The sequence below is a fragment of the Ixodes scapularis genome, unplaced genomic scaffold (assembly GCF_016920785.2).
Source record: "Ixodes scapularis isolate PalLabHiFi unplaced genomic scaffold, ASM1692078v2 PGA_scaffold2__306_contigs__length_199485367, whole genome shotgun sequence".
NCBI classification, from domain to species: Eukaryota; Metazoa; Arthropoda; class Arachnida; order Ixodida; family Ixodidae; genus Ixodes; species Ixodes scapularis.
Window position 1 is genome coordinate 71,979,413 of NW_024609857.1, and position 20,718 is coordinate 72,000,130.

The 20,718-nt window shown below is 47.7% G+C and overlaps 1 protein-coding gene and 1 pseudogene across 1 annotated transcript; both read right to left on the bottom strand.

Moving 5' to 3' along the window:
• Positions 1 to 1,667: 1,667 nt before the first annotated feature.
• LOC121836520 lies at positions 1,668 to 4,555 on the bottom strand (annotated as a pseudogene).
• Positions 4,556 to 14,917: 10,362 nt separating this feature from the next.
• On the bottom strand, positions 14,918 to 18,328 carry LOC121047617 (tigger transposable element-derived protein 6-like). Its single transcript, XM_042291438.1, has 3 exons — positions 17,672 to 18,328; positions 16,865 to 17,626; positions 14,918 to 15,031 (listed from the first exon to the last, which is right to left on the bottom strand). The coding sequence occupies exons 1-3, from the start codon at positions 18,326 to 18,328 to the stop codon at positions 14,918 to 14,920; spliced, it is 1,533 nt and encodes a 510-aa protein (XP_042147372.1).
• Positions 18,329 to 20,718: the final 2,390 nt, after the last annotated feature.

A 20,718-nucleotide genomic window follows, 5' to 3' on the forward strand; every position in this document is an offset into this window, starting at 1 on the left:
TGATCTATAAATTGGAAGAGGGAAAAATTCTTCAACCAACGTATAAGACAGACATTTCCTTGAAACACTAAATAAATATTCCAACGAAAACCGAACCTTCACAAAGAACAATGCGTCGACAACCTCTTTCCAAAAACCCGTAAGCCTGCGCTTATTTACGTCCGTGGTTGTAACTATCATAAATGGGAAATGTTGTGCCAGCTTTGTTTAGACACGTGCGAGTAGGAACGGGTGTGTCATACTCATAAAGAAAAACAGCCTAGAGACCAGTTGGCATACAAACAGATGAGCAAGGTCCAATCCTCCAGACTCCAGAGGTAGGAATAACTTATCCCGCCTCATCCATTCCCAGGAGGAACTCCAAATGATGGTGGCAAACAAACAATGGAATACTTGGATTCGTGGGCGGACACAGTCTAGTACTTGCAGGACATACATGTGTTTTGAGGCGAGAAAAATATTGCAGACTGCGTGCGGCCTTGGAGGAGACGGAAAGATCTCATACTTGCCAGGCGTCAATTTTCTGTTTGATAGTTGTTGCAACTGACATCCAGTATGGCCCACTATTCCTGGTCTGATCGAGAGGTACGCCAAGATATTTGATTTCTGGTCGATTCCATTGGATTCCTGCAAATTTGGATGGCGTTGTTCTCCACATGCCCAGCCAAAATCCATTCGACTTGTCGTTATTAACGGATGCGCCTGTCAGCGCATAAAAATTATGCGTTACCCGGAGTGCTTCTTCTCCACTTTCCTTGTCAGAGCAAAAAAATGCGACGTCATCGGCATAAGCCAACAACTTCACCTCTGTGGAATTGATGATTTACCCTCGAACATTAAGGTTTCTAATTATACTAAGGCACAATGGTTCGAGTTATAAGGCAAACAAAAAAGAAATATAAGAAAATATAGGCCTATATATAGGCAAATATAGGAAATATAGGCCAATATAGGCAAAAACAAGAAAGAGGTAGAGGACATCCTTACCTCACTGAAGATTTGACAGCGATTGGGGCTGAGTGAGTGAAACATGTCTTTAATATGCAAAGGAGGATCGCCTGCCTTGGCCGAGAAGGTCTTAAGCAGGAGGAATAGGGTTATTTGGGTTGGGGGGGGAGGGGAGGGGGAGGGGGTATGAAGATAAATACGGTGAGGTTATGTGTCCCCGATTTTCTGATGTAATCCATCAGAGAGTCGAGGAGCGCTTTGCGGTGTTGTGGTGAGCCTCTGGGTCGGGCCCACTCGTCTAGCGTCCTCGGTCGGTCTTCCTTACAGAGGACTTCGAGGGCTTTTTGTCTGTGTCTCTCTAGACCTTTGCAGCTCCAAAAAGGGTGTTGGAGTGTCGCCATGTTGTTCCCCGTGCAGGTCTTGCACTTTGCTTCTTCTGGTTCCAGCAAGCCAAAGCTCGCCAGTTTCGCTGGAGTGCACGCCATCCTGGTCCTGATACGACGGACCCGGACGGCAGCCCATCGGCTGTAGCCTGCTGGTATCTCGTCTTGTGGCGGTAGGAGACCCCTGAGGTAGGCCTTCCTCGCCTGCCTGTCGAGTTCGGCCTGTTCCTCCGGATCTACCGTCTCGTGCCTGCCGGATGGAGAGATCGGGCCAAGCGTGGAGCTATAATGTGCTGCCTCCACTGCGGCCCTGTGTGCCCTCTCGTTCCCGGCTATTCCACTGTGTCCAGGAAGCCACGTTATGTTCAACCCGGTGCCCCTTTCTCGAAGCTCCGTCGCCATCTTTTTTATCTTTTTAGTCGTGCGGCCTTTGGCCCTGCTGCATCTGGTCGCGATGATCGGCTCCTGAGAATCCGTAAAAATTCTGGCTTTACTGGCCGTTACTGAGATGCTCAGGATGTCTTCGATTGCCGCAAGAATCGCCCTGAGCTCGGCTTCTTTGACGGATGTGCCCTCTGGTAGCGCTTCGGCCCACCCCTTGTTCCTTCTTGGGTCGCGCCATGCTGCTGCTGAGGCTCCCTCGGTCCTTGCTGCGTCGGTATAGCGTATCTCGTCGCCCCCTCCATGTTCCTCGCACCAAGCTGCATGTAGTCTAGCAGCCCTTGCCCTCTTCCCTTCGTTTAGGGCTTTAGGGAGTGGCCAATGGTCTGTGACTGACTCATCTTGCCACGGTGGAAGGGGCTCTTCAAGTGGGGGCTTGTTCCTTATGTCGTACCCCAAATCCTCTTAAAGTCGACGACCTTGCCTGGTCCGCTCCAGTCGTTGAAATTGAGCGATGATTTGTGCGTCGGCTCTGTCCTCAATACAGCTCATCTGAGCTTCTTGCCTCAGCTCTTCGAGTGGCGTGAAGTTGGGAAGGCCTGTGATCACCCTCATGGATCGGTGATTCAATCTTTCTAGCTTTTTCCGCTGCCCGCAGGTGAGATTTAGCCAGTTGCAGCTATATAGAGCTCTCGGTGTGTTATTAACAAGGATTTTGGTAGAGCGATTCCTGCAGCTTAACTGAACGCTTGAAAGGATAGTGTCTCCAATATTGACATGGGAAAGAATTTGGAACAAAAAAGAGTGACTGACCCGATCAAAGGCTTTTGAAAGATCAACTTGTACCAATGCAACTTGATCGTTTCTATCCGTCGCACACTCTAGAACGGATCTGGCGACGTGTACATTGGTTTGAATTGTTTTCTCTGATTCCGCACGTCTGGTGTTCTCCAATCAGAGAATGAGTTACCATGTGAAGTCTTTCTGTGAGTATTTTTTGCAAAAATCTTGTAGTCTACATTACACAAGGATATTGGTCTGTAGCTCCCAGTCTTTTTAGCACTTCTTCATCTGTACTTTTAGGTATTAAGACCGTATGACCTTGGTAAAAAGTGTGTGGAAGCATTTCTTCTTGGTATCCTACGTGGAAGACATCAAGCAGCACTGGAGCTATTAAGTCAGTTAATTTCTTGTAGAATTCTGCGCTGAGTCCGTTGGGACCAGGTGTCTTATTCACGGGGGGTGAGTTTATGGCATATCGGACTTCTGCAACGGTTAACGCTCCATCTATCAGTTTTTTCTTCTGAAAGGACTGGTAAGATGAACGGTAATTCTTTCACACCTCTTGTATCCCCATCTGGTATCACTTTGCCAAAATGGTTTGTGTAGTGGTCAATGAAGACTTTTAGAATCTCAGGTGTATCGTACACAGTGGTGCCTTCGTTACCAATTGCTAGAATTTGTTTTGACGGGGCGTATCTTCTCTCATCATTTAGCGATCGTCGTGTTAAGGGTTCATTAAGCGTAAACCGTTCTGTTTGTGAGCGAACAACTGCTCCTCTATACTTGTCTGCATCATATGGTTGTAACTGTGCTTTGGTTTTGTTATTTTCCTCTGTGTATGTCTCAGGGCTAAAGGATTCAAGTTTGTATAATGTTGCCAGGTTGTTGAATAATTTTTGTTGGTCATTCTTCCGCTCAAATGCCAGGATACTCGAATATTCAATGGCCCAATTTTTGACTTTCTGTATAAACATATCCCACTTTGCAAAAACGGTAAGTGTAGGGAGGCGCAAGACATCTGACAACAGACAAGGAATGCGTTCAGTGAACCCCTTTTCAGAAAGGAGAGTTACATTAAGTTTCCACAAGCCCCATTCAGGGCGAAAGGATGACCACTTTTTTCCTCGACGCAAATTGATACCAGGCAGTGATTAGAGAAGAATATTGGTTTCACATTATGGTCACTGATTTGAGCGAACAATTCACCACTCACATAAATCCTGTCAAGGCGAGCATGTGATGAGTTTTGAAGGTGTGTGTAATGTAGATCTCCATATTTTATGTCACCATTGTCTATTAGGTTTTGCTCAATGATTAAAGATTTTAGTTTAGTTGCGCTCGAATCATTTCTAGACGTTGGTTGCGAGCAATCTCGATTACTGCAAACATAGTTAAAGTTGCCAAGAAGAACAATATTTCTCTCTGTAGTCAAATAACGAGATATAAATGAAAAGAAAATATTCCTAGTCGACACTGCATTAGGGGCATAAACACACATTAACCTCCAATCCTTATCATCATACGATAGGTCACACAAAAGAAAACGCCCCTCCACGTTAATAGTTAAGGAAATTAATTGAAAAAGCTCTGGCTTTCTTCAGAAACAGAAAACATCCTGCTGAAGTACCGCTTGCATGACTTACGCAAATTTCGAAATCAATCATGAATGGTTCCAATGCAATTTTTGTTTCTTGCTCTGTTGAAATCTTGGTTTCTTGTACAGCGAGGATGTCTCTCTGTTGGTTATGCAAGAGCTGAAGGAGTTGATGTTGTTTCCTTTTAGACTTTAAACCTCAAACATTTAAGGTGACCACACGAAGCGAAAAGGCACTACGCATGACAATTTCGGTTTGGGGATTTTAGGCTGGGGAATTTCCCCCGACAGGTGCAGAGCCTGTTTTATGTTTCTTGTACGGTTTGTGTCATTTGGCTGCCTGTTTCTGGTCTAAGAGCTTTGACTGTAAGGCTGAGCTGTCGCCTGGCATTTCGTCCTTGTGTGGGTCTTCGTGGATCAGACTAGTCTCAGTTGTGGTTCCCTGACCGTCTTCTTTGGAAGACATTGTCTATTCAAAGTTCTTGTCTTGCGTCGTGTTGAGAGTAAGAGGTGGAAAGTCCTCTGATGCTTCCCTCGTTGTGGAAGATCCCGAGCACACCATCATCACAGGGACTTGTGTTTACTCCTTGTGTAGCTGGCTCTTGGAGTCGTGCTTCAGCCTCACGTGCAGGGGTGAGTTTTTCTTCGTAGCGGACGGGAGAAGAAATGTCCCCTGTAGGTTCGACGACCTCACTGACGTCCATGAGCCTTTCCGTCGAGGGTTCTTCACCTTGGAACGTTCCTTGACGCAGTCTGTCTCCATAAGTAAGCACGCAGTCTTCTACGGTATGCCCGAAGTGTCGGCACTGAGAGCATCGCGGTATGCGACAGTACCGGCGGATGTGCCCGACCCTGTTGCGCCGTAGACAGCGGGGGTCGACCGGGTACAAGCACAAGGCACTGGCATCCGAGGACCATTAGCAGGTATGGAATTTGGGAAGACGACACACCTTCCGCCAGCACCAGTGCCACTTCTCTGTTCATCGTCTGCAAATTCTCCATTCCTGGAACCCTCCACTTCTCACGTTCGATTGAGATCACTTTTCTGAACGGCTCTAGTGCTTCAACTATTTGGTGGTCTTCGATGTGGCTCGGTAACCACAGCAGCTTTAGCTTCACATCCTTGGTTTCAGGGTCAACCACAAGGCATTTTCGGCCCTTGACGGTGAGCTCTTTACATGTGGCCAATTTGGGCTTTGTAAGGGCATTCGCGCACATTATCATCCTGACATGGGACATCTGGTATTGCCCGAGACTAATTATGTCATCTGGGTTGACGAGGGGGAAAATGGCATCCCTGAGGTCCGGGGTACGATATGGTCGGGCAGCCGTGTCTGCATGAAGGAAGAGCAAATTAAGTACGACCTTACTTGAAGGTAAACGAGGCATCAGAATACAGTATGTGTCCATACTGTTGGCAGAGGCAGACTCGGACGTGGAAGGAATAACTCGGCCGGGGGGCGATTTTGAAATTTTTGTGGAGAACATGAAAACTGCTGCCGTTCGGAACGGCGTCTTCTTCTTTCTCCTATGCTATGCCACTGCTTAGCAAGCTCGTTGTAACCATTAGTTTTATACGACTTTTACGTAGTGCATATATCCATTTCCGGCCGAAGTGCACTACGGAGTGCATATAGCTTTACTCTTTGTAAATATCTCGAATAACTTGACCGGAAATGGCTATACACGGGACACCTGGGGGTTGGATGGATGAAGTACGTCCAGAGCCTTTGAATCGGGCAGCGACTTGTGCTACCTAGCAGGGGTGCCAGCTGAATTTACCAGCAACTTGCGCTACCTAGTGGTGGTGCCGGCTGTATTGACCGTTTTTGGGAGCTTGTGCCATCTAGCAGTGGATTTTAAGACCAATGTTTAGTCGCACGACACGACGACACACTCTTTGCTGCTGACTTCGTCATTGCACTTCTCCTCAGTCGCCGACGGACGCCGAACTATACTCGACATCAACTCTTTTGTGCTATGCTGATAAGGCTACAGGGCCAAGCGGTGCGTGGCTATACAATCTGTGCGACGCGACTGGCGCGCTGCCGCGCGGCTGGTACCGAAGGAGGTAGGCAGTGAGAACCCCAGATAAAACGAAACCGAAACCACGCTGCATACATTGGTACGCATTGAAGTCGGAGCGGTGCGGTAGCGCTGGGTTCACAGAATGAAGTGCTGCCTGTGCTGCGTCATTAAGTGCTTCAATAGTTATGCGTCGTATCTGGTGGGAACAAAGGTTCACAGTTTTTCACCTCGCCGATGTTTTGTGGGACTGTGACAACGTTGGACCTGTGCCGTACGACGCGAGAAATTTGGTCTCCCGATCATGTCTGCCACTGTGTCGGCCCGGCTGACATATTCTACACTTCCGATTTGTGCTCTGCGTTTGTTTTCATACCAGGCCTACATGTGTTAGCGCCGATGGGACGAACTGAAATGCCATCCCACACTCGAGGGCATGCAGTGCCAATTTTGTTGGAAGAATGCCCTCCAAAGAAGTTTGTCCCCATCGTACGTGCCGATGATATTTCCGGACAAGTATGGCACGCAATCTGTACTTCATAAAGAAAGATTCAAACGGTAAAAAAAAGTGACAAATATGAATATAAAGAAAACAACAATGAAACTCGGAATCACTGGAGAATCGACGTTTGAGTATGGAAGTTTATGTGGTGTGCTTCCTTTCTTGATCAGCCTCCTTTTGAATATGGAAACGCCGACACCCCGAGTTCTGGAGAAAACAATTTTTTTTCTCGGCTTTAGAGCCACATATCGCAAAGTAGTTTACTGGAAATACCGTCCAATGTTCCCTTCCTACATGTAAAGTGTGCACCTCCCACGATGAGTGGTATTATCTTGACAGCCTTTGAAGGTCAAAACCAGTTCCCATTTAGTTACGCCACCTAAATTAAATTTCCACCTGGTTTCGCTATGCCAGCTCTTTTTGGTATAATAAGTGTTGTGTCAAGTTACGGTCATGTCAAAGTACCTGTGCGCCGCAAATCAGCACCTCGGATGACAGGTTATTACACAACAGCTGACCGCAAAAGCCCTTGACGGCCAAACCACGTGTTGGCCAACAACTTTGTTTTCTCGGCTTTGGAACTACCTTTCGTAAAGTTGTTTCAATTGGAAGTACAGTCCACCAGTTCCTTCCTACCTGTAAAGTCTCCACCTATACGACCAGTGGTATTCTCTTGACAGCCCTTTCATGGTCAAAACCGGTTCCCATTGAGTTACGCCGCCCAAACCAAATTTCCACCTGGTTTCCCTATGCCACCTCTTTTTGGTATAATAAGTGCTGTGTCATGTTACTGTCAAGTCCAAGCACCTGTGTGCCCAGATTTGCACTTTGCACAGCCTGCAATAACAACATTTTGGGTCCAATATTGGATATCCCGTACAGCTTTATTTCTTTATTCGTTAGAAACATAACTTTCACACCTACCGACTTAATGAAACTTGGCACACTTCGTGCACAAACTTAGTGAACACCTCACTCGCCTCCAAATATCATTGTTCCAGCAGTCCTACATTTACAGCTACGAGCAAAATAAATTTCCCACTCGGAGCAATTATGGTGGCGGCCGTCTTGTTTTTCAAAAAATTGCTCCAACTCCTTTTTCGGCCACAACTAGAGAAATTACCCCTAATAACGGCTCAAACTCAATATATAAGCAGTGGAGAACAACTAAATGTCCTTCTGCCCCAGCACTCGTGCAACGTCACCCTCAACGTATCGGCTCAAAAAGCAAAAGTTTCATCCGTGTGGGCTTCCGCCACCACAACTTGGCATCCGAAAAGGCACCGCAGGCTGCTGAACGCGCCTCACTGTCGAACGCCAGCTCCTCTGCTAGCGGCGCTGTGCGAGTTTTTCAAAGCGCCCCCTATAGTTCCCGCATGGAGCGTATACTCTGTTTCATTTTAACTGCAAGCACTGCAGAAGCTACAAGAGCGAGCCCTGTGATTTTAACAAGCGCTCTTGCGCAGTGCACGCGTCGTTCAGGGCAGCGTGTTGTTAAATGACAACTGCAAGGTTTAACCCAATGCAAACTGTTTATTAGTCTAAATCTACAACTCAAGCTTCGTTAAACCGAGAAGAGTTCTTTTGCGTGGCGTCTTTCGTGGCGTTCCTTTTCGATCTCTCTCTGAGAACCCGTCGTCCCGTGATCATTTTCCTTCTCCGACCGACGTTTCAGATTCTGCTTCTTTCCCGGTCCACTTTTCGCACCCCCAGATGGTTGATGGTGGCGGCGGCAGACATCTCGTCTTGCTCAAGTTCGCCCGAGCTGGTGTAAACATGACATGAGGCCACGGGCAAGGCTCAGTCCGTCAGGAGCCCGTTGAGGTTACTTGAGCATCCACGTGCTTTCCTCGTGCTCGTCTCTTTTTTCTTTGTGTGTACTTATTTTTCGTCCTGCCTGTTTGCGTTTTTACGCTGCGCCGTACCACGTGAGATTTATCGCCATCTCGTTGTCGGTCTTTCTGTTTCTTGCCCTCCCGAGGTCCGAGTCAGAGTTCAACTTACAACACAGTGCGCTCGTGCTTGTAGGTTCGGTTGCGCTCGGACATATGCCCGCATGCCACTGCCAGTGATGTGATTGCTGCGCCAATTGCGCCAAACTGCGCCAAGGGGCTAACCCTGCTACATTCTGCTACATTTCGCCAAAATATGGGTAATCTGCACCAAGCCTGCGCCAAAGGACTAATTTAGGTCACCTTTCAAAACCGAAACTAAACTGAGTACTGTAATTCAGCAGGCGTGTGTTATGTGGTGCAAGCAGTCACCTGACACAAAGTACCTTGCATCAATTGCCCACCCGGTCTTGCATGGTTTTCCCGGCATCTTACGTTTCGCGCTCTCTCTTGTGGGTCTCGTCTCTTTTTTTTTATATTTCCAGCGATAGACGCGGATGTGTGCAGACGATCCTACGCTAGCGTGCCGAGTACTAGCTATGCCGTCGTGCTGTGAAACGAAACCACGTTTTTGTGCGGCAGGAGTTACTATGTGAACTGAAGCAACAGCCGTGAGAAAACTATATTTAGTCACTGCCTTTCAGTCACCGTGGTCGCGCGACGTCGAATGTTGCCGTCTCCACATCACTGCAGATAGGGTACTTTCTAAAATGAAACTAAGTATTGCCGCATGTACATCAACATTCCTGTTCTTGTTTAAATCATGCGTTACTACAAAAATCCATCTTTAATTCAGAGACTGCTCTGTCAAAGTACTGATTATCTAGATTCCCCTTGGTAGACCTTCTCTCGAGAGGGACCTCAATACGTGAAAAATCTGCCGTGAAAGAAAGTTGGTGAAGTGAGCTAAAGCAAAGAAGGCAATGTCAGCACGCTGAACCCGTACAGCATGCTTGTTTGCCTCGAGCTCAGTCGTTGGACAAAGAGCTCCAAGAACGTTTTGAGGCTGGCTCGCAATGTCTTGCATCGATGCACTCAGGTTCTTTATTTTATTTGTACCTTTTTGCCGGCCTGGCAAGCACACGCCACTGGACTGTTTTTGTCGCATGCTCGAAAGTTACATTTGGTGTACAATTTTGGGGATAAGTTAGCGACGGAGCTAAAGGGCATGGTTTCGGTTTCGATCAAACAGACGTTGTCTGCGCTCGCGCTACGAAGCATGCCCAACAACAAGCCTGCCGAAGTTGGCCTCATGTGCATGCAAACATGATTGCGTGACTGAGGCACCAGCTGGGACGCTTGCGAATCATTGTTTTACGTTTGCTTACTTTTGACGAAAATGTGGCACGTCGGGAACCAGTAAAACGGTGGCAAGCTGTTTTTCGAAATTGCTTGGCAATGCCTACAGCGCTGTACACTTGTGGGATGTCTGAGCAGTGAAAACAGAAGGAGCGAGTTCCGTCACAACACGTCACATCAGAACACAACACAACACAAAGTGCCCTTCGTTTGTACAGCACTTAAAACAAATATTTTTATTTTCCTTACAATATCTGCTCCAAAATCCACTTTTGCTGCTCTGAAGCACTGCCTTGGCTGCTTGAAAAGCCGCTTTTGCTGCTCCAAAACACTGTTTTCGTTGCTCCAAAGGGAGCATTTGCTGCTCCAAAACTCTGTTTTGGTTGCTCCGAAACGTGCGCCAAAATGGCTTAGGCCAATCACATCACTGCACTGCCTGCTTTTGAGGGAGGGGAGGGGGAGCGATCTTGGCGCAAAAATGTTGACGTCGTGTATAAATTAAGCTACTCCAACCAACGACAGCATTAGGAGAGCACGCTTGATCGTCTTCAAGTTCGAAATGTGCGTGCTACTTCTAGTGCACCCATTTAGATCTTTTTGTGTTATGCTTTTTCATTTTCTTAATAAGTACGTCAACATGCTCGTCTAAATTTACATACACAGACCCGTGACTCTGAACCGAATCACTCCATCAGAGTTGCTATTCAGACTGAGGACATGCATGTCGAACTAAACAAAACTTCTAAAATGGCAACTAAAGCATGGGCACGAGAGCATAACTGTACAGATTGCTTGCTTTGTACAAGTGATAGCGCACAGAAACCGCTTTTGGAAACCACATGCCCCTGCCTTTGCCAACTCTGCAGCCAACAAGCATGCTGGAGTGAGCTTGACGGAACTACATCACCCCGCCGTGAGATCAAAATTATTGGATCAGAATCCCCGCCGGACAGGGATTTTAATCTGATTACGCTGGTTTGGTGTTTGTTTGAGTGAAGAGCACCGGAAGTGTGCAGGGCCCGTTTCCTACGGTATATTTTTCCTGCAACAGTGATGCGATTGCTGCGCCAATTTCGCCAAACTGCGCCAAGGGGCAAACCCTGCTACATACTGCTACATTTTGCCAAAATGTGAGTAATCTGCGCCAAGCCTGCGCCAAAGGACCAATTTCGGTCGCCTTTCAGAACCGAAACTAAACTAAGAACGTAATTAAGCATGCGTGAGCTAGGTGGCTCATGGGGCCGCCTGATACAAAGTACCCTGTATCCATCTGGTCTTGCATGGTTTTTGCCGCCGTCTCTCGCTTTGCGCTTCGTCGTCGCGGGAATCTCGTCTCGCGTCTTTTTTAAGCTTTTTATTTATTTTTTATTTGCTAACAGACGGCATCTGCTCCCAAAGCATCAGTGCCTTCTCCATACCAATATTTTACCTGCAACAGATTCTGCTACGAAAGGTCAAATGCCACTTCTATTACTGTAATAGAAACAAAACACAAATATTACTAAATTTGTGGCAGTTTTACCGCTGTTGAAGGGCAATTAGGATGCCTATTAAAACCGAAACTTTGGGTTTTAATAGTCATCAAACAATAGTGATTGCCTGAATGCATATCTATATCACTAATAAGAAACTGTGCCAAACTACTACAAACTTTTGTATGTGCTGCTCCAGAGCTACTTTTCTGATATAAAACAAAAATTCCTCTATACAAAGGTGATCTAAAATTAATTCTTTTCCAAAAATGGTTCCTAACTCTAAGCTAACCTTAACTACCCCTGGTGGGAAAAAAAAAAGTTTTTGTCGGCTCAAAAATAATCTATACATTTCTGAAAGCCCAGTCTTTGCCCAAATGTAGTGCTAGTGGTTGGGACCAGTTCTCAAAGTGTCACAACTTTCCTTTATCCTATTGTGAAGTTATAGGTACTTTTCAGAATTGTTTAATGTGGCAACGGTGGCTAACGAAGCCTATTAACACCTCAACCTGAATGGGGTCTGTCACTGGGAATAAACATAATTTGCTCATTGATAGGTTTTGCAAATTGCTCATGATTATTAAATAAGATAATGGTAAGTTCTGAAACTGGCATCTCATCCTGACCACTAGTGCTGCACTTGGGCAGAGACAGTGTTTGGCTATCCACAATTTGTTTTTTCTTTTAAAACAAAAATGATTTTCTGTTCTTTCAAACACCTGGTGCTTTGGGGGCTCCATGATGTACTTTTTTGTAAAACTTAGGGCAAAGGTGTCTTAGTTTCAGCTGAGAAACAAAGAAGTGTTTGTGCTCTAATGTGGTACTTGTCATGTGAAGGTGACATTGCTGCATATACAGTCATGTCTCGTTAATATGGACGCTTCCGTTCCCCAGAAAAATCGTGCATAATGTGAATCGTCCATAATAACGAATCAAGGTCAAAAACACAAACATTAGGTAATAATTGTTAAAAAAAAGCATTGTTTATTTCGCAAAGAGCGAGGAGATATGAGTTTGCACTGACGCTTTCGATCCCACTTTAGTGTCCAAAAAGCGCAACACTTCGGCCACTTGAAGTGCACGTTCTCCATCCCCCTCCTGCTCAAGGTAGGCGATCGCTGTCCCCAAGCCACGGCGAGCTTCACATCGAGTAACGGTTGGTCTCTCTTCATCGTCTGTTTCTGTCGGCGCAAAGTTTTCGACAAGTTGATGGCCCTGTTGAGCGGATTCACCGACAAGCTCCATGATCTGCTCGTCGCTCATAGGCTCCCAGCTGTTAGTCTCTTCGTCTATATCCAAGAATGCCGATGCCTCTTCATCTGGGTTTTTCTCCCCGAGTTGTCGAAGAGCTTCACGAAGGGCCGCGAGCGGAAGTTCATCCATCGGATCCTCCACCTCCATAGCAGAGCTGTTAACAAGAATACCTGCGTGACGCCAGCAGTTCACAATGGTTTGAGGCCTCACCGCGTCCCACGCCCTCTTCAGCTTTTGAAGGCACCACCTCAAGTCAACAGTTTGCGGTTCGTTGTCTTCCGCGCAAGCGATGTAGTGCCGCACAAGTTTACCTCTGTAGTGTGCCTTAACCGCGCGAATAATTCCTGCGTCCAAGGGCTGTATTTTGGCAGTCATGTTGGGTGGAAAGAACTTCAAGATAAGGTTTTCATAGTCCGCATGAACAGAATGGCATGATGCGTTATCAACCAACAAAACAGCCCTCCTCTTCTCAGCCTTCAAGAAGCGGTCGAATTTTGCCAAGAAGATTTCAAATATCTTTCCTGTCATCCATGCTTTCTTGTTGCAATTGTAAGAGCAATACATGTTCGGGTCAAATGTCTTTCCAAAATATCGTGGTCGCTCCGCTTTTGCCACGACGATGGGCTTCCACTTGTGGGTGCCGCTCGCGTTGCACAAGAATCCCACCGTGATTCTCTCTTTGCTTCGCTTGTTTCCAGCCACAGGTTCGGATGCCAGAGTCGAAGATGGGCCCAACTTGTAAAAAAAGCCAGTTTCGTCGAAGTTGTAAATATCATCTGGAGAATACTGAGCAAGAAATTCTGCAAGCTGTTTCCGAGCACTGGCAACGGCGGCTGTATCCACGCTTCCACTCTCTCCATGAATACGGTGGCTTGAAATTCCATGCCTTCTCTTAAACCTGCTGAGCCAACCCCTTGAGTAGTTCAGGTCATGAATGTCTGCATAAAGACGTGAAGATTGCAGACATTAAAATAAAACCACTGAAGAGAGAACAGTTATTTTAACGTAGATGCGTAATTGCACAAGAACGAGCAACTAGAAAAATCATTAGAAGAAACAACATTTTTGGGGAGGAATGCGTAACATTTTGAGAAAACATTTTCAAACTCAGTGCTTAAAAAGATACGCTCAGAACTGACTTACCCATCGTTGTGCCGAACTCCTTCGCCTTTTCTTGCAGCATCTCGTCGCTGACGGCGGCCCCTCTGGAGCGCATTTCCGCAAACCAGATGTTGACGGCCTCCTCCAACTTCTCAAACTTTGGGTGTCGCTGCTGGCAGGAACTGGAGCTGACTGTGGGAACGCTCATCCATTTCTTTGATTCTTTTAGAATTGCGTGGACTGTCGATTTTCCGAGATCAACGCCAAGGTGTTTTTCACTCCACTCTTTCACGTACTGAACAGACGCTGAAGGCGTTTCAATTTTGAATTTGCATATCTCCTTTTTCAGCTGAGCAGAAAGCTCTGTCCGTTTACGCTTAACACCTGTCATCGTCTCCACCTCCGAAATGACCGGAGAAGCGTCCAGCCTTGCCTCTTGCCTCTTATGCACAACGAATGTGATTCATCACGTATGCCAACCCGGAAGGAGATGGCATACGTTTAAGCTTGAAAGACAAGACAAAACAAAACAAAAAAAAAACAAAAACAGCTCTTATCTCAAGGGTGGAGGACAATAGTGAATTCCGGGTACAAACTGTGACCTCTACGATTCACTAACCTTTTCTTCTGTCGGGTATGTGGACTCGCCTTCAAAGTAACCAGGCGGGGAACAAAAAGGCAATGGTGAATTCCGAGTAGTACACACTGGGGTCACTAATATTTTTTTTTCGTGGACACGTGTCCATATTAACGAGTCAAAAATGCCTGTATTTTCCCGTTTCGTCCCCAAAATAGCCGTCCATAGTCCGGACTGCGGGTTTCTGTATTAACGGGACAGAATTGCATGGCGGGAGACCGGTCGCCGAAAATTTCGTCCATATTGCGGGGTGTCCCGATTAACGGGGTCCATATTAACGAGACATGACTGTATCCTTTCTCCTGCCAGGTGTGCTGCCTGCTTCGCATGTCGTGTGGGTGCGTCAAGTGCTGGGTGTGTAAAGGGTCTGCTTACGAGTCGGAGACCCCAGCAGGCCTGCCTGCAGCACAATGCCTGAATGAAGCTTGCTGTGACCAGCAGGTAACAACGCTTCATCATATTTAGAGTGATGGTGGGAGCAGCGGGTGAGTGCCAGTTTTTTTTCTACAAGATTGTCGCCCTTGTGATAGAGGAGGGCCTCGATGTCAAAGCGTGGCTTTCATTCTCAGGTGGCAATTCCACTGTGGCTATAGGGTATTCCGTGTTGCAGTAGCAGATCGTGCTTTGGTACTGTGTCCAAAGACTACTAATAGTTACACAGCTTTTTCACTGAGGTGGAAGTGTGTTCGTTTAACACGACCTGCCACCACTGTGCCACAGTTCCTCTAGCAAGGTGGGACTTGTGCGTAGGGGTGCAGTACTGTAATAGGAGTGTGTGGGACTAGTGCGAGGGGTTATTGCCTCATGAGGTGCCCATTGGTGCAAAAAGCTGCCCAAAGGCTGCCTGTTAATTTGTGTTTCTACACTCTAGTGTAGTGGTTCTCAAGCATGGATGTTTTGGGGACCCCTTGGGGGACCCGCCAAAGTGATGGGCGACCCCATGCCAATGAAAGAAGGGGAAAGTTGAAAGAGTATAAAATAAGTATCCTAATTGCAGTGCAAAAGGGGTATCCTTTACTGTTATCAACAAAAGATGTGAGAACCATAAAGTAAAAAAAATGAATTGATATATAGATGGTAACGGCTGTGCCCTTTAGCTTGTGCCACCTAACCAAAGTAAAAAAAAATTATTTTTTTTGAACGAAAGATTGGTTGAGGAGAGGGGGCTTCATGGCCCCTAAAAATGACTTTCCAGACCCCAGCATGTCTGCAGAACCCCATTTAAAAATAACTGCTCTAGTATTTTCCTTTCTATCTTCTGCCAATGGGCAGTTGGCTGACTGAATGCTCTTGAACAGCTGTTTCACACTTTGTGTAAAAGACGGGGGCCCTTCAACATCTCATTGGGCGTTAAGTCCGTGCTCCGAAGCGCGAGAGTTTGGTGCTCCTTTCACTAAACAGACAGGAGTGCCACCGCAGACTGACACTCAAGCGTGCTCTTCGTGCACTAACAAACAGGATGGCTGCGCTGCTGTTGAGACCGTCGAGACGAGAGGCGTAGCCGGACCGCTGCCCCTTTTCAGTTGATTAGTGCCTAATCCAGCGGGTAAAACCGATTTGATTTGAAAGCCAAGACAGCAATTAGCGTTCCGAAAAAGGTTTGTTTGTGCATCTTGCCTGAAAAAGAAATTCATCTATCAAACGGTAGCGTGCCGATAGCACAGCGACAGGAAAGTTGTCGAGATGAGGAGACATTCGGACTGCACTGTCTTTTTTATAATGCTTAGCCCATCGAGATGCCTTGCGACAAAGTTTACAGCAAAAAGAAGAAACTGTGAAAAACGCATTCAAACATTGAGCGCCTTTACTTTATTAGTTTGTCGCAGTGTGTCTGCACTAAAAGGCGCCAGCAGAGTAGGTCTCCCCTTCGGCTGCCTGGATCCGCTGCGTCTTGGTGATTGCCTCCAGCTTCCTCAGCTTCTGGGCCACTTTCAAAGAGTTGAGTGCCTCTGCTTGGCCTTGGAGGCCTTGGCTTGGACGGCCTTGTCAGTGTGCTGAACCTGGTGGTTTCCGGGCTCTATTCCCATCTCATGGAGGGCCCTCCCAAAGCCCTTGGGGCCCCGGTTAAATTCCAGCACTGCTAGAGCCACGGCGGTCTCCACAGTTCTTCGAGAGGCGAAATCCGTCTTGGGACACCGCCTCCACACCACAGCATTGAACGACTCGTTGTTGTTCTGTGTTCCCATCCTAGCACACCTCTCGAGTAGGTCCTGCCATGAGAGTCTGTTGTAGAGGGGCACCAACTTCTTTGTGATGTCTCGAGAAGGCAGGACGGTTTGGCTGTGGCTTCAATGACTCTCTTGCTGCCTCCAGCGCTTTCTGGCAATTGAAGTGACACCAGGAGGAGGCTGGCAAATACAGTCTACGCTCGTTATAACTGACCTTGGAATGGACAACGATTTTGGTCTGTTGTAAAAGGAGTATGCAGAATTCAGATACTGCTATAACAGACTTTGACGAGGATTAGGAATAGAGTCTGTTGTAACCAGCAAGATTAATGAAACACAAGTGTCTGTTAACAAGAACTTGTTTATTGTTTACACTAGGCATTCTGGAAGAAAGTGGTGATCTTCAATTGGGCAGTACGGCTCACAGCATTTGCCACAATTCCATGCTCCATTTTCACAAGACGCAACACCTCCTCCGGTGCCCCATTCTGCACAAAGAAGCACTTGAGGGCGTTGATATGATCCAGGGCTTCAGCAGTTGTTACTTTTCTAGTCACAGCCTCTTCGTCACCCTCTTCCCCCTCCTCTTGGTCACAAGTAGAGAGTCCTCTCACCTGAGCAACTATTTCTTCATCTGTTAGTTGCTCCGTTCTGACGACATCAGCATCAATGTTAACATAATCCGAAAAGTCTTCTGAACCAAAAGCTTTCTCAACAGCTTCCCAAAACCCTGGCTCTGGCTCGTCAGGATTGTCTACTAGAGGGACGGGCTCTTCACTGTCGTTGAAAACGAAACCAGCCTTCCGGAAACAGTTCTTGATGACACGTGCTTCAACTTGTTCCCACACAGCAGAGACAACCTGCACTGCAAACTTGAGGTCAATGACAGAGTCAATATTTCGCTGCATGTTGTAAAGCAAACGTTCAGCGAGCCGCATCCGATATCTCGACTTCACGGAGTGCACGATGCCCTGGTCAATGGGTTGTAGCTTCAATGTTGTGCACGGTGGGAAGTACACCACCTTTGTGGACTGGAGCTCTGGAACCTGCATGTGGCTGGAGCAGTTATCAAGGAAAAGTAACACCTTCCTCTTCTCTTTCTTCAACCTGCCATCGAAATCCAGCAACCACTTATTAAAAATGTCCCGCGTCATCCACGCGCTTTTGTTGGATGCCCAATCTACCGGAACGTGCACCTTGCGCAAGCACATAGGTCGCTTAGCCTTGCCAATCAATAGCAGGTTTGTCTTTTCGGTTCCGTCCATGTTGCAGCAGAAGAGAACGCTCACGCGCTCTTTAGATCTTTTTCCTCCGTGGCACGGTTCCCCAGAGAGACTGTAGGTCTTTCTCGGCCTCATTTTGTAGTAGAGTCCGCTTTCGTCGGCGTTGAAGATGTTACGCGGTTCGTAGCCCGCGAGCAGACCCGGAAGAGACTGGTTTTTCCAGTTCGCCACAACACCGTCATCAACGCCGTCCGACTCTCCGGAAATGCACTTGAAAGTTACCCCGTGCCTCGCTTTAAAGCGGCTTAACCAACCATCGCTGCACAAGAAGTCATCGTGGCCCAGAATGGCTGCCAATTGCTCCGCACGCTTCCGCAAAAGCAAACCATTCACAGGGATGTCTCGTGAACGAGCGTCACGGAGCCAGATCAGTAAGGCGTCCTCGACTTCTGGAAAAGTAGCGTCGCGGAGTCGGAACTTCTTTGGGAGCAGGTCACCCATTACCTGTTTTCCGAGGACGACCTCTTTGTTCTTCATGATCGTATTTACAGTTTGCATTGAGAGTCTGAAGGTGTCTGCAACGGCCGATTGTTTCTTCCCCCGGTCGACTGCTTGGATGATCTCAAGCTTCTCCTTCAGTGAGATTCGCTTCCGCTTCGACGTCATTGAAGCTGCAGAATGTAGCCACAACACAAATCACTTTCGGAAACTAACGTGACTACGCACTGACGTTCGAGTACAGGGCAGGTTGGGGAGGTTGCAAGGTGTTTGAAACGCCAGAAAATGTGGAGATCCGTGAAACGGAAGTCGTGTTCGCTCTATTTGACTTCGGACAATGTTGACTTCGAAGTAGGAGTCTTATACCCTTGCCACCCTCGCCGTTCAAAAACTCCGCTTGGCCGCTAGAGTGACTCCATCTGTTTTTTCCGACATTGCCGACAATGCGACATCCCAGAGGGCATACGGAGCGCACCCCAAGCGTGTGAAAAATGGCCGCCGTCGCGCTCGCGGCGTCGTCGAAAAGCCAAGCAATTTTCGAAATTAGAAAATGTCGGCTGTCAAGAAGTCCGCAATAACGAAGCGAAAATATACAAAAAAGTCTTTTAAAATGGTACATTATATCCGAATGTATGTTTTAGCCGAATCCGCAATAAACGAAGTTCAGTCAATGCGGACAGATAAGAAAACCAACCGCACTCCACAAACCGGTATGTTATGTTTGAAAGTCTGTTTTAACCAGATCCGTTGTAACGAGCGTAGACTGTACCGCCTTCTGCATGGCTGGAACGTCTGGGTAACTGGTCTTCAGTGTAGATGCGTAGTAGCCAGTCAATCTCTTCATGGCAAAGTTCGTTAGTTTCCCCCTTCCACCAAGACCTTTTTTTTTTGTCGTCTTTCGGGCCTCCATGCCAGCATACATCCTTTTGGCGACGTGGTTCGCACAGTCTTCTTTTCTCATGCCCTTGTAGTATAGATCAAGTCCTGCAACATGGTTGAATGCTTTGCTGTCCCCGCTGCACAGCACTGTCATGTACTGCAGGTTGTGCAGTTTGACGGACCGACGTAAGATCTCGTTTGCTACTTGCAGCTCCATCGCATTGGCTGACCCGCTTGAATCGTGCGTGCCTCTCTCGCCAGTGCTTCGAGGTCTTGCAAAATTGCATCCTCACAGATACGCCTTGAATCTGGGATGGCACTGGCAGATCGCCCTTGCTACTTCCTCTACGTTAGGCATGGAGGGTTTGGCCCTCGAGTAGAGCTTCTGGAGTGTGCAAACATACTCCACAAGGCTCTCATCCGTGTGCTGAGTGCGGCTCGCCAGCTCATCTCGAATCTGCATCTTGTAGTCGGAGAGAAGGAATTCCTCCCGGAATCGTGTCCGGAAGTTCGCCATTGATTGGAATGGTGTTTGCGGCTGTCTCCAACGCACGGCGTCGCCCGTTAGTGCAATTGGCATGATCTGCAGCAGATCTATTGCATCAGATGCCCCCAAAGCAGTTACGTACACATCTAACCCCTGTACAAAATAGTGCACCGATTTTTTGTCGGGAGTACCCCGAATACGTCGGCGTAGGCACGTTCAACCGTGGGCGGAGTATTGACAAAGGTGCAGCACTCGCGACACTTGGCGCTGTCCCCATCTGCCGCAATATCTTGTTTATCATCTGCGTCATTGCACACATCAGCTCACTCACGTCTAACATGCCTTCCGCTGCTGGTGGAGCTGGGGGCAAAGTCCCAGTCCCTGGGGGCATGTGTCAGCCCGTGTCTCCACTAATCGGAGTAGCCTCCGCGCTATCCCGCCCAGACTCGTTCTCCGACGAATCGTCCTTAATTGCGCTGCTGGTCGACTTGGTGTTGACCATCGTCGGTTTCTATGAATTCGAACAATCAGCACACGCTACCTTCCAAAATCCGCAAAGCGCAAAGTGCGCAACCTTTTTGGTAGAAGCGAAAACAACGGCTAACCGATCTGGCTCCTACATGGGCACCAGATTATGTGGGTCGTCACCCAATCGATGCTCGATCGGGACATGCTTTTGCTCACTTTCCAAGAAGTCGCTCACACAGTGTGCACTCTTAAAACAGTTCACTAGGACTCATGCGTCGTGAAAGTACTGCGTCCTTCGTAGCTGTCGTCCGTCTGTCATCTTCCTCTGTTGCCCCGGTCCGAAGGTCGAGAGAGCTCCCCAGTGTCCTGCTTCCCCTTCTTATACCCTCACCCCACGTACCCCACCCACCGTCCCTGAGGGGGGGTGACGCACCATGCGGTAATGCTCGCTCGTCCGGGGATCCGGGAGAGTGGGGAATGGGGGCCAGCTGATCTAGCTTGGCAGGATGCGGGAGATCCAGGAAGAATGACCGAGAGGGCGAGGAAGAAGCAGGAAAGACTGGACCCGAGGGTGCGGTAAACGGAAGGCTACCTACAACTTTTGAGCCTCGAACTTGGTGGAATATGCTTTTTTATTGATGAGGGGTTTTGAAGGGCTTGACAATATATGCTGTAAACGATTCCTTCAGGTGCCCAATATTTGAACCCCCTGTACATCCCATCT

Excerpts from the sequence above, each read along its gene's own strand:
- LOC121047617 (XM_042291438.1), bottom strand. The coding sequence starts at position 18,328 with ATGACGTCGAAGCGGAAGCGAATCTCACTGAAGGAGAAGCTTGAGATC. Across the intron at positions 17,627-17,671 it reads AAAAGACAAACCTGCTATTG|CCGGTAGATTGGGCATCCAA; the intron begins ATTGGCAAGGCT and ends AAGGTGCACGTT. Across the intron at positions 15,032-16,864 it reads ATGGAATTGTGGCAAATGCT|TACTGCACCCCTACGCACAA; the intron begins GTGAGCCGTACT and ends CTCCTATTACAG.